At 33.1% G+C, this 12,950-nt stretch overlaps 1 protein-coding gene across 1 annotated transcript in view; it reads left to right on the forward strand.

The window, feature by feature from the left end:
* Nucleotides 1-12,630, forward strand: part of LOC125068376 (receptor-type guanylate cyclase gcy-1) — a 67,132-nt gene extending 54,502 nt beyond the window's left edge. The window contains exons 10-16 of the mRNA XM_047677475.1: nucleotides 5,791-5,913; nucleotides 7,321-7,410; nucleotides 9,277-9,400; nucleotides 10,033-10,121; nucleotides 11,097-11,226; nucleotides 11,371-11,462; nucleotides 12,472-12,630. Coding sequence (XP_047533431.1) covers nucleotides 5,791-5,913; nucleotides 7,321-7,410; nucleotides 9,277-9,400; nucleotides 10,033-10,121; nucleotides 11,097-11,226; nucleotides 11,371-11,462; nucleotides 12,472-12,630 — 807 coding nt within the window. The remainder of the gene's footprint in view (nucleotides 1-5,790; nucleotides 5,914-7,320; nucleotides 7,411-9,276; nucleotides 9,401-10,032; nucleotides 10,122-11,096; nucleotides 11,227-11,370; nucleotides 11,463-12,471) is intronic.
* The last annotated feature ends 320 nt before the right edge of the window (nucleotides 12,631-12,950 follow it).

Raw genomic sequence — 12,950 nt, forward strand, 5'->3', positions numbered from 1 at the left:
GCTTATCCGTCTGAACACTGTTTTCTTTTTACGTTGCTACTAGAATTATTTCTCGACCGAAAAACCCAGTAAATTTTTATTGGTCTCACTCGAGTTTTAACTCAGAGTCCCAAGATTGCAGCCAAATCTGACCAAACAGTATTGATAATATATGTAGTTTTTTTATTATTTCTCATAAGCTATCTCATGTTAATATCTACGGTATTCAATACAATCTCAGTAATGTCGTCTTAACCAACTTCGGACACGGCGGCTAACCTCAAGGGAGACAATCCAACTACGCAGGCCATAATATTAAAGTGCACCAGTGCAGCACGTTATATTACCACTGATAATCTAATGGGACAGCAAATACAGCGCGACCAGAAAGAGTTCAGGTAGAGGACCAACGGCTTTACATACTTTCTGAGGCACGGGACTGCGTACACTCCCGAATCTGGAAGTTCGAAGCTTTCAGAATCGACGCTATTACTAAAAAGTTTTCCACAGACCGAATATTTTTTTCGACCTGGCCGAACCCAGAACCTCTGGGCCTTATAACTAGCCACTAGACCAACGAGTCAGTCTTCATGCATACATCTTCATTACATTTTGTAATTGAACTCACCAGATGAAATGTTCTATTTCTAAAGTTAAAAGTTTTTTCTTATCGTTCCATCAAAGTTGCATCGTTGGAATGGTTTCTTAAAATCAAACACGATTCGCTTTTCCCATTTTTCAATCCAACTTTGATTTATACGTTTAACTTTTCTTTTTACTCTTGACTATAAATAGAATTCTTGGAATATTTCGTGAAATAATTTACTTAACAGCTTGTAAAATTGTAAACAAACCTAGAGTATAATATAGTGCAGAGTAACTCCTTAATCATTTATCTTTATTTAAAGAAACTGTATTCATTTTACATTTAGCATTTTAGCATTAGCAGCCCGTAAATGTCCCACTGCTGGGATAAAGGCCTCCTCTCCTTTGAGGAGAAGGTTTGGAGCATATTCCACCACGCTGCTCCGTTGCGGGTTGGCGGAATGCACATGTGGCAGAATTTCGTTGAAATTAGACACATGCAGGTTTCCTCACGATGTTTTCCTTCACCGCCGAGCACGAGATGAATTATAAACACAAATTAAGCACATGAAATTTCAGTGGTGCCTGCCTGGGTTTGAGCCCGAAATCATCGGTTAAGATGCACGCGTTCTAACCACTGGGCCATCTCGACTCTTTTACAATTTTTCTTAATATACAAAATTATTTTTAGTGTGTTAGGCCTTTTTTTGGTTTGACCACTATGATCCAACTAATACACTAAAATGTTACGTCCCTTGTGCCCCAACTACTACTAAGATGTTACACTGGTTCACAAAACCTTTACGTCAATCCTTTTGTGTTTTTGTTATTTCTCAATAATAAAATACAATTGAAGTAATTAATACGTTTTCTTCCGGATTAATTGTAAGCCTGCATTAAATCGTTTAACTAATAAATACTTAATTGTTAGAGATAAGTAATTAAACTTCAACGGACTCTGGTATGTGATAATTGCAATAATTAAAGAAATCATAACTACGTAGTTATATTGTAATAAATACTTTATAATAAAATAAACCCGTGGGGAGATGTATCTTCAATGGATTATCATCAATAGCCTGTTTCAAATTTTCTGCTGCTGGGCTAAGGCCTCCTCTCTCTTTGAGAAGGCTTGGAGCATATTCCACCACGCTGCTCCAATGCGGGTTGGTGGAATACACATGTGGCAGAATTTCGTTTAAATTAGACACATGCAGGTTTCCTCACGATGTTTTCCTTCGCCACCGAGCACGAGATGAATTATAAACACAAATTAAGCACATGAAAATTCAGTGGTGCCTGCCTGGGTTTGAACCCGAAATCATCGGTTAAGATGCACGCGTTCTAACCACTGGGCCATATCAGCTCAAATGGACTATACTATTTCAAATATCAATACGGACTGACACAACTAACAAATATTATAGTTAAGAGAAGTAAATCTATATAGAGCAATTAAGTGAATAATATCTAGTATTTTTAAAGATACACCAATGTCCCAACGTAGTTAAGATAGTTTTATTTTCCTTATTAGTAATTTACTAGTAGTTAGTCATCCGCGTTGAACGTTACTGACCATCCCAAAATCAAACCAGTGAAAATAGAATTTTAAGTAACTTTAATATATAGTAGCCGTGTGGGTCCAGTGGTTATAAGAAGTGAATCTTTACCAATTATTCTGAGTTCAAAGCCAGGGCAGTCACCACTGAATGAATGCGCCTAATTTGTATGTTATAACTCATCTCCTGGTGGTAAATGAAAACATCTTAAAGAAACGTGTACGTGTTGGATGAGAATCTTCATGTATCCACAAACCGAAATGAAGCCATGGTGCAATAAACTCAAAACCTTCTCGAACGGTAAAATAAAGAGGTACAAAATTATGCAAAATATTTTTTGTCTTTTTACCGTCAGTGGAAACCAACCTAAAAACAAAACCTAAACAAAATTTATATTCAACTATTATAACACGTCATAACGTTTATTGTTGTTTATTTATTATTTTTTATTGTTATTATTATGCAGTCGTTACTGTACAATAATAACAATATATACAAAACAACTGTACTACACAACAACAACAATAAATACTATGACTACGATAATTCCAATTTTATAAATAACTGCCGTCCGTGACATCGTACGGGTAAATTTTAACAAGGTTACAACTCTCATTTCTCCTTAAATTTCAAATACCCAAAAGGCACAAAAGGGGCTAACTATTTTTAATCTCAAATCAATTGTACTTATAATTTCGGAGATCACGTGACGCTTTTATATGCAAAGACTATAATTATTTACTTGAAAAATAAAATAAGTTTTATACTTTAAAGTAAAATATAAGTAGAGAGAGAATTTGAGTAAATATTATATAGATTTGTGCGCGTATTTATGTTTATAATTCATCTAGTACGTGTGTTGATCAAACATTACGAAGAAATCTACATTCGGATATAATTCGCTCCCAATAGCCGCATGGTTGAATATGCAAATTTATATACCGCGGAAGATAATGCCTTTGCTTTAATAATTCATCAAAACATAAACATAGATTTATTTATTTTCATGGTTATGGTTATAGCGATGAATTAATTTAATAAATATAAATATTATGTATTTGAACATGTATGAATCGACCGAGTTGATAATCAGTACTTGTAACTCTTCGAATAGCTATGATTTTTCTGTCTAAATTCATGAATAGTTTAAATAATGAAAACTTCGGTTCAATTTTTTTTTCTTCCATGAAAAAACGCTTAGCGGTGTATATGGCTCTCGCCGGTGCCCAGGACGACCCTGATACACCGGAATATCCACTAAAAAACTACCGGTACACTCTTCGTCTTTGCTGCGGGCGCCACAGGATCACATTCACGTGCTACCGTGACGACGGTTTAATATCTACCCATTATTTTTATTCACAGAATCATAAGTAAAAGCGAGCGCTAAGCCGTTTTCTGGTATTCCATTCTTTTCGTTCACACTAATTGAAATACTACTTAGAGGAACCGATCATCTGTCAATCGATCAGCTTACGTTCGAATAAATTTCGATTTTGATTAAAATACGTAAAAATCGTCCAACTTTGATGAAATATTTTGTGTCGTTAATTGGACCCCAGAATGATTTAGGTTTCAAGTAGTCGGCGATACGGGTACCAATTTTTTTTTTTTCAATTAAAAAAAAACTAAATAATATTCTTATTACACTCACGGGACGGGTTACAAATACTATCATCTCTTAAAATTTAAGCGAAAAGTTTATCTAAAATATTCTAAGCGAACCCTTGAATTCTGTGAACCAATTTGATGAAAATAATCTAAATTAAAGTCACGATTCTGTATCCAGGAAATCTCTAAAGAAAACAAATTTAAATTCAACAATTTAATTATTTGTATTTCATCTCGTTTTCTCGCATCGGAAAACATCCTTAAAAGTAACATTATCTCATGTTTGGCGGTGAAGGAAAACATCGTGAGGAAACCTGCATGTGTCTAATTTCAACGAAATTCTGCCACATGTGTATTCCACCAACCCGCATTGGAGCAGCCTGGTGGAATATACTCCAAACCTTCTCCTCAAAGGGAGAGGAGGCCTTAGCCCAGCAACAAACAAAACAAACAATTTGTATTGTTTGTTTCGAATTTACAAGAGAGTACGTTACACTTAAATACGTCGTGCCGCCATTGTGTCTCCTTTTTCTCCCTCTCGCTCACACCTACATAATTCTCTATCATGCTGTCTCTGTCATAATTCCACTATTATACTATCGCTCTCATATTGTACCTCTCTATCACACACCTAACATTCCCACAACTATATTTAAAGATATATTTTTTAATATAAATCGAAACTGAACTCTTTTTAATATTTACAATCAATATATAACATTAGTTGAATGCTTGGGAAAGCTCAAAGGCCGACTTATGCTAATAAAGACTTAGCCCAGAGCGCCCGATCTGAGTCGGTGACAGGATTTGAAGGGATCTTAATGGTTCAAAATCCCACATAACTTTATTAAAGACAAAGGCCCGGGTATCTTACGAATATGTTCCTGACATAGAGGTGACCCGATTACGGATAGGCTGGCCGAATATTGTCGAGATCGTTGTAGGAATCCAGAATCTCAGAGAAAAATAACAAATAACTGTTATTTTTAAACACTAAAATAAAAAATAAAATTGGTAAAAAAACTAGTATTAGGTTTATTCATTGACCTCAAAAAAGTATCCCATCAACAATTACTACAAAAACTAAAATATATTTTTAATCGGAATTACCGTAAAAAATATTAGAATTTCTTCAACACCTGTCTTTGACTTATTAACATAACCTTAATTACGAAACTTACACACTTTCATCAGCAGTCGAATAAGTTAAAAATAAAAAAACCAAAAATAGATCCTCTAGAAATATTCTCATAAACATAATATTATGAATAGCACGTGGTCTACCGTTATGCGTAAATTCAAGGTCAGCGCAGAGCGATGACATTATAATATCGTGATTTACACGTCATGAATACCTTATACGAGCTCATCATGACTCAATCGTAAGGAAGGTCATGGCTGTTATCATTTTGCTAACATAATTATATAACTTGCAATATAAACAAGAATATTTTGTTCTCAATGTATAATTATTATGTGTGTACGTTAATGGGTGTGTGTGCGTTAGTGTGCGTACGTGATGACCTTGAAATTTTTAGAATTTACTTTCTTTTTTTATTCAGAAGAAAGGCGGTGGTGACCACTTACCATTAGGTGGCCCATATTCTGATCCGCCTACCTATATAATAAATATATATACATACATATATTCCTATAAAACAACCTATAAAACTGGGTATAACTTTGTATTTATAACAAAAACTTAACGATTAACTAACTGTTTTATCACAGTCTATTCTGTTTTATTTTATTTATCATTTATTTCAAACTCTAAATGTAACATATATATAAAAAATAATGTTAACAACATATTTAAGACATAATATTTATATTCGTAGCTAAGATTATTGAAGTTATGTTTTTAACATTTATATAATTTGACCCTCAATAAGCAACGTAATCCTTACATCGTCTAAAGGCTATCGACTTCAGGAACTAAACTGTTAAGTTCCTAAAATACTAGTTAAAGCTTCTCGCGTGACTATATGTTTGTCTAAAAACAGTATAAACTCATCATAGTTGATCAGCTAAAAGTTTTTTTTTTTTTTTATTTCAGGTGTACGCCCGTAATCTATCCGAAAAGGCCAGGGAACTGGAGTACGAAAAGGAATTGAGTGATTCGTTGCTCTACCAAATGTTACCGGCAAGCGTTGCAAAGCAATTAAAACAAACTCAACAGGTAAGTTATAACAATCTAGAACTACACAAACATTAGAGTCGAGATGACCCCGTAGTTAGAACTCGTACATCTTAACGGATACTTGAGGACTTTAAATCATGCAAGCATAATAAAATTTGCATGTGTTTAATTTGTGCCTCGTGCTCGGCGGTGAAAGAAAACATCGCCTACTTTAATGCCTAACATAAATTATAATTCATCAAAAAATTTTTAAATCAACTATAAAAATTATAACCATACTCAATAAATGCATTATTGTTTTTAATCTTCGCCAAACTCAAAAGTATCAAAATTGTCACGTCAACGTGTTTTTTTATTATTACTTAATTTTCTGTTAAGTTTAGTCTTTCAAAACTTTCAGTCATCAATCTTAAGTTTGACTCAAAAACTTTGAACGCTTTCCTTTGTCCAATTATTATGGTTTGATTTTCTTTGAAGAAATAAAACATAATAGGAAACAAATAAGTATCGTTCAACTTTGTGCAAAATGATTAAATATCAAAGATAATAATAGCAAGTTCGACTATTGTTGAAAGTAGAAACGAATTTATCATCGAGCTTGGGAATATTGCTTAGAATTGCAAAGGAAAATGGAACTGTGAAAATACAGATTATAAATATGTATTCCAGTTATTCCAGAATAAGAGAACATATAGAGACTTTAAACTCTATGCCTTTATATATAGAGCATAAATTTAATTGTTATTGGCATTCAAATTTTTTCAATAAATTTCATTTAATTTGTGAAAATATGTATGAACTGAAATTAATGTCGGCTCGGGTATTAGAGTTTAATTGAAGAGATGTTTCAATTTTAATTTCATAGCGATAATACCTTCACCCTTAATACTTTAATATCGTTATTATTTATTATTTCACTAAATTATATTAAATGAAAGTAATTCTTATTTTATTATACACTCACTGTTGCCCGCGGCTTTACTGGCGTGGAAGTTGAATATATTTACAGATTAACTTAAAACATTACGTTAATTTGAGACCTCTTTATATTCCATATTGGCGTGTATTTCACCCCTTAGGGTAGAATATCCAGAAATGTTAAAATACCTATCTAATCATTTTTAATTAGTAAAGTTTCATTTTTCTAACTTAAATAATTACGGACTTTCATACACGCTTTCAACCCCTATTTTACCTCCCTTAGGGGTAGAATTTCCAACTTTCCTTCCTTAGTCGGTGTCTATTCAATAAAACGATCTCACTTACCAAATTTCATGACCCCAACTCTAATAGTTTACGTTCGGCGATGATGAATCAGTCAGTCAGGATATGTTATTTTATAAATAAAGATTATGCATACATCTATAATAAGTAATAATTTTTCGGAAAGGACTTTTAGAAATTGTAATGGCCTTGCATTCATTTATTAAAAAAAAAAATGTTTAGGTACCGGCTGAGTTCTTCGCCTCGGTGACTGTCTACTTTAGTGACATCGTCGGGTTTACGGCCATCGCGGCTGTATCCACGCCATATCAGGTAAACGTAGTTTTTGACTTTATGTATGTATCGAGTATATGTATGTTCATACAAAAATAATTAATATATAAATTATACATGAATTAAAAATATTTGAAAATATTTGATTGGTGTATTAGTAATTTTAAGCCGACGTGAAATAACAAACGATTATATTATTGGTTGAATAAATTGCTCGGGGGTTTTGTTGTAATAATTTACTATCGTTTCTTAATAACTAACGTTACTAACTCGTTTTATAATATTGCGTGGTTGTGGTAAAAGCCAAAACATGATTGTTTTATAATCAAAGATATTGTTATTATTATTATTACAGCTTTATTTAATTTCACACAAAATTTTAATACAGCACAAAAAAGAAAAAAAATAAAAACATAACAATCAGATTAACCAAGAAAACAATTGGATTTAATTATTGAAGAATTCGAGTGCTATTGTGTTGTTGTATGGACCCCCTGCGGGTAAAAGCCTCCTCCAAGAAATTCCACCTTTCTCTATCCCTGACAACAACCATCCATTCCTGACCTGCCACCGTCGCTAGCTCGTCTGAGATCAAAGTTACCTCTGGTTTTAATTTTAAGTTTAGTTTATTTGTGTAAATTCTTAATACCTTGGAGCTTGTTTTTTTATGAAATAGGTTGACGCGGCAAATGGACCACCTGATGGTAAGTGGTCACCACCACACGTAGACATTGGCTCCGTAAGAAATTTTAATCATTCTTTACATCGCCAAGGCACCATCAACATTGTGTACTAAGTTATTATATCCCTTGTACACGGGCTGAAAATCCTTCAAACCGGTACACAAAAAATTCAAAGTATTCCTGCTTGTTAATAGAATATATGATGAGTGGGTGGTACCTATCCAGACGGGCACGGCCACTTATCAGATATTCTACCGCCAAAAAACAGTACTCAGTATTGTTGTGTTCCGGTTTTAAGGGTGAGTGAGCCAATTTAACTACAGGCACAAGGGACATAACATCTTAGTTCCCAAGGTCGGTGTCGCAATGGCGATGTAAGGAATCGTTAATATTTCTTACAGCGCCATTGTCAATGGGTTATAGTGACCACTTGCCATCAGGTGGCCCATATGTTCGTCCGCCAAACAATAACATAAAAAAAATATATTTTTGATATAAAACCTTAACGAATACAGTTTAATAGTGAACAGTAAATGACCCACGGCTGGGCGTAGGCCTCTTCTTTGATAAGGAAAATGGTATGAGCACCTACAGTCAGTTAAACGAAGCAAAATCCCAATCGTCACATGCAGATTTTCCCACGAAGATTTCCTTCATCACCGAGGACATGTTGAATTATTTAAATTTATCCATCCGGATTTGAACGTGATTCGAATAAGATTTTAACGTACGCACACGATCTAAATTGTTTTTTTATTAAGTATTGATACAACTTTAATTATATAATTTCTGCATATAACGTGAAGCTAGTTCTAGAACCTTATCCGGACAAATTATCAGTTAAGCGTCAGTTAACCTCTTGAAGTTAACTTATATATTATGTATATAAATGTATTTTCGAATATACATATAATCGAAAGTAAACGTAAATAGAAATAGAAGAACATCATTGTTTAACTGATCATCCCACCAAACAATATGTACATAAAATCGAAAATGAATAAAATACATAAAACGTAAATAAAGCCATGTGACGGGTTGTATTCTAAATGTCTTACTTATTTCAAAAAATCCTATGGCATTCTAAACTTGCTTTCAGAGATACAAAGTTGTTTCTATTATAATAGTACACTAGTAACCACTATTCATCGGGTGACCTTTGACAAAAAAAAACAATAATACGTACGTAAATAGAAATGTCTCATATGTTTAATTTTTCTAGGTGATTAGCTTCTTGAACTCCGTGTACAAACTGTTTGATGAACGAATCGAATGCTACGACGTTTACAAGATTGAAACTATTGGAGACTCCTACATGGTGGCCTCAGGATTGCCTGTCAGAAATGGTTGGTTCACGCCTACTTTAGTTTCAGGTGATGAAAACCCGTGGTAAACTAAATTAGTCTTAATTCTGACCCCACTTAGGACTGGTTTCCTATAAGATGGCTACGTGGAAAGTTTTAGTAGAAGGCATTGTCCTGGACTTCAAAAACTACATCACGAAATTTTAGGTTAAATCTTAAATTTTATTTAAGCTAATTTTATTTCAATGATTGACTGGTATTCTATAAAAAAAAAACAAAATTGCTAGCTGTATTAATTGTTCCATTAAGTAAAATTCAATCACAATTCTATATCTGAAAATAAAATTAGTCACGGGTTAGTCCGTAACGTTATGTTGGAAACTGTAATATCTTATTAATGACTCAAATGAATGCTATCTTTAAATAATATACATATGCTAAATTGAGGATAATTAATAAAAACCAGAAAAAAGACGTTAAATCATTTCTATAAATAGAAGCCTAGACAGACTACTTAATTTTTAAATAATTCCAAATTTAAAATTTTCACATAATACAAGATAAGGTTTACACGATATTTTGTCAATTGTAATATCGGTAATATTTTTTAAAGAACCTTTTTAATTCCAGTATATACAGAACATATGCCCAAATAATATAACGCTATGTTGCAGGTAACAAACACGCGACAGAAATTGCAAGTATGGCACTTGAATTACTGGAAGCCACGTCAATGTGCCGACTGCCGCACCGGCCCGATCAGGTACTTAGGTAATATTCGTCTCAGTGTCTTTGCTTAGTGCCTAGCTTATATAATACGATAAAATATAAATGAATGATCGCTCAATGTACATACATGTAAACGCATTGCTTTAAAAAGTCAACTTTACAATAGTGGAAAAAGTACACACTCCATTGCTGGATAAAGTCCTTCTCTCTTCCCAAAGGGTTTGGAGCTTTATGCGACGCTTGAAATTTTCCTCCCTATGATTTAATTCCTTTCTAAGCAAGGGATTACTTAAAATGATAAATAATGTTCCACGAGTTAGATTCACGTGTTATAAACAATGAATCTTATACATAAATTAAATCAAATCAAAATATACTTTATTTAAGTAGGCTTTTACAAGCATTTATGAATCGTCATTTAACAAACTATATTTAAGTGAAGCTACTACCGTAATAAAGATTCTACCGAGAAGAACCGGCAAGAAACTCTGTAGTTACTCTTTTTCAACATCTATAAATACTAAAAATACATTACTATGTTACTTAAATACAATTATATATACTCGTATATGTAATATATCCTGTCTGGAAGTCAATATGTATTAACTCCACGCTTTTGTATCGGGTATATAATCTTATATCGAATAATATGCCTTCTTTAACAATGTATTTTTTACAAGTTATTTGAATTTATGAAACGGCAAAGTTAAAAATGTCTGTCATAATACAAAATAAACTGTAATCGAGAGAATTGCTCTCCAAGTGACATAATTCGTCGAAGTTTTGTGTCTGATTGACAACATATCATACGTACCACATTACGACATAAATAACAAATAATCATTTACTGAAATACGCATATTTCTGTATCTATTTTACTTTTATTGTAAATTGCATGTGCTAATGTATGTAAGATTTGCTTTAAATTGCTTCAACCATGAACTCTATATGCACAACTCATAATATTAAATTTATATTAAAAACCACTTTCTTCTTTCTTTGACTTTAGACACTCTGTATGCGAAGTGGTATCCACACCGGTCCATGTGTAGCTGGCATCGTTGGCACCAAGATGCCACGATACTGCCTCTTCGGGGATACAATCAACACTGCCAGCAGGATGGAGAGCACGGGAGAACGTTATACATTTTATATATTTTAATATACTATGAACTTCTTATGATTCTATTTTTTCTAATATTTCCAAGGAGTACAAACGAATTATCCCCATATGAAATATATTTAAAAAATATCGTTCTAATTATACCCATTGTCTTTTTCAGCGATGAGGATTCAAATATCAGAAGACGTAAAACGAGCTCTAGACAAGACTGGACTTTTTATTACGGCGCCAAGAGGTGTAGTTGATGTCAAGGTATGGCTATACGGGCTTGCAAAGCTCTATCACCAAGTAAACTTAGTTCTTATTTAAATTCAAGACTCATGATAATTGTGACAGATGACAGATAATGCAGAAGATAAAATATCTCAACTAGATTACGTTTTAGTCTCGAAGCTTGGTCACAATACAATGCATGTTTTGGTGTCCATGCTCTGGATAAGTGGTCAAATGAGTTGAATAGTTTATTTATTTCACTTATAGTCCGGTCCATCTAGACATTCGGTGTTACATAAACTTACAACAGGCTGATAATTGGTAAAATTGTTAAAAATAAAATATATTTATAAATTACATAATTTTATTATCTACAATTTTTTTTCTAAGGTATTTTTATGATAAAACTTACCATTTATTATATAACCTTATATAGAATTTATCTGGAAAATCCAAGATAAAACCACTACGTGAAGTAGTTGTTGTATCTAAAATCAGCGTAAAACCAATCTAACTTTTGTTTTTAAACGCAGCGAAAGATAGTTTGGAATTGAAAGCTGGTATTAAAAATCTAAACAAAACTTTTGTGTAAAACGAATAAATGTTTTTTTTTTTGGCAATGGTTGGCGGACGAGCATATGGGCCACCTGATGGTAAGTGGTCAACACCGCCCATAGACAAAGGCGCTGTAAGAAATATTAACCATTCCTTACATCACCACCAACCTTGGGAACTAAGATGTTATGTCCCTTGTGCCTGTGATAACACTGGCTCACTCACTCTTCCAATCGGAACACAACAATACAGAGTACTGTTATTTGGCGGTAAAATATCTGATGAGTGGGTGGTACCTACACAGACGGGCTGGCACAAAGCCCTACCACCAAGTAAATAAATAAAATTACCCTCAAATACCATAATGATATACAAATAATAGTATGCATATCAAAATAAAATAACCGTATAAATATGTATAAAATCACTTTTTTTTAAGTAAATTGTATGTTGTAAGATCTGTTGATTTCAATCAAGCTAATTTTTAATCCAGGGGAAAGGCGAAATGACGACTTATTGGCTGGAAGGTCGGAACGGACCATCGCCGGTGAGACCGACTGCATCCCTGGACTGCACGCCCAGCTTCCTCACCAGGATCCACTCCAAGGGCCGGAATTCCCCACGATACCAGGCCGACATAAAAAATCACTGAATTGCTTAATTTTTAAAAATAAACATATTAAATTCAACGGAGACAATGTCTTGAATTATTTTCCTTTTTTAAATTATGAATGAATGAAAACACACAATAAAAATAAACAGTTAACAATTATAGGCGCCAGTATGATAAGCTAGTTAAGTCATCGGAGCCTTATTGAAAAAAAAACCTTTTAATATAAAATATATGAATAATTAATATCAATGAATCACTAGATATACTATTGTTAATGATCATAAAATTTACAAATATAAAAGAAGGCTTGTAACTAAAGATTTACTAGAAAAATTAGATTATTATCATATGTATTTTGA

Source organism: Vanessa atalanta, chromosome 13 (assembly GCF_905147765.1).
Source record: "Vanessa atalanta chromosome 13, ilVanAtal1.2, whole genome shotgun sequence".
Taxonomy (NCBI): Eukaryota; Metazoa; Arthropoda; class Insecta; order Lepidoptera; family Nymphalidae; genus Vanessa; species Vanessa atalanta.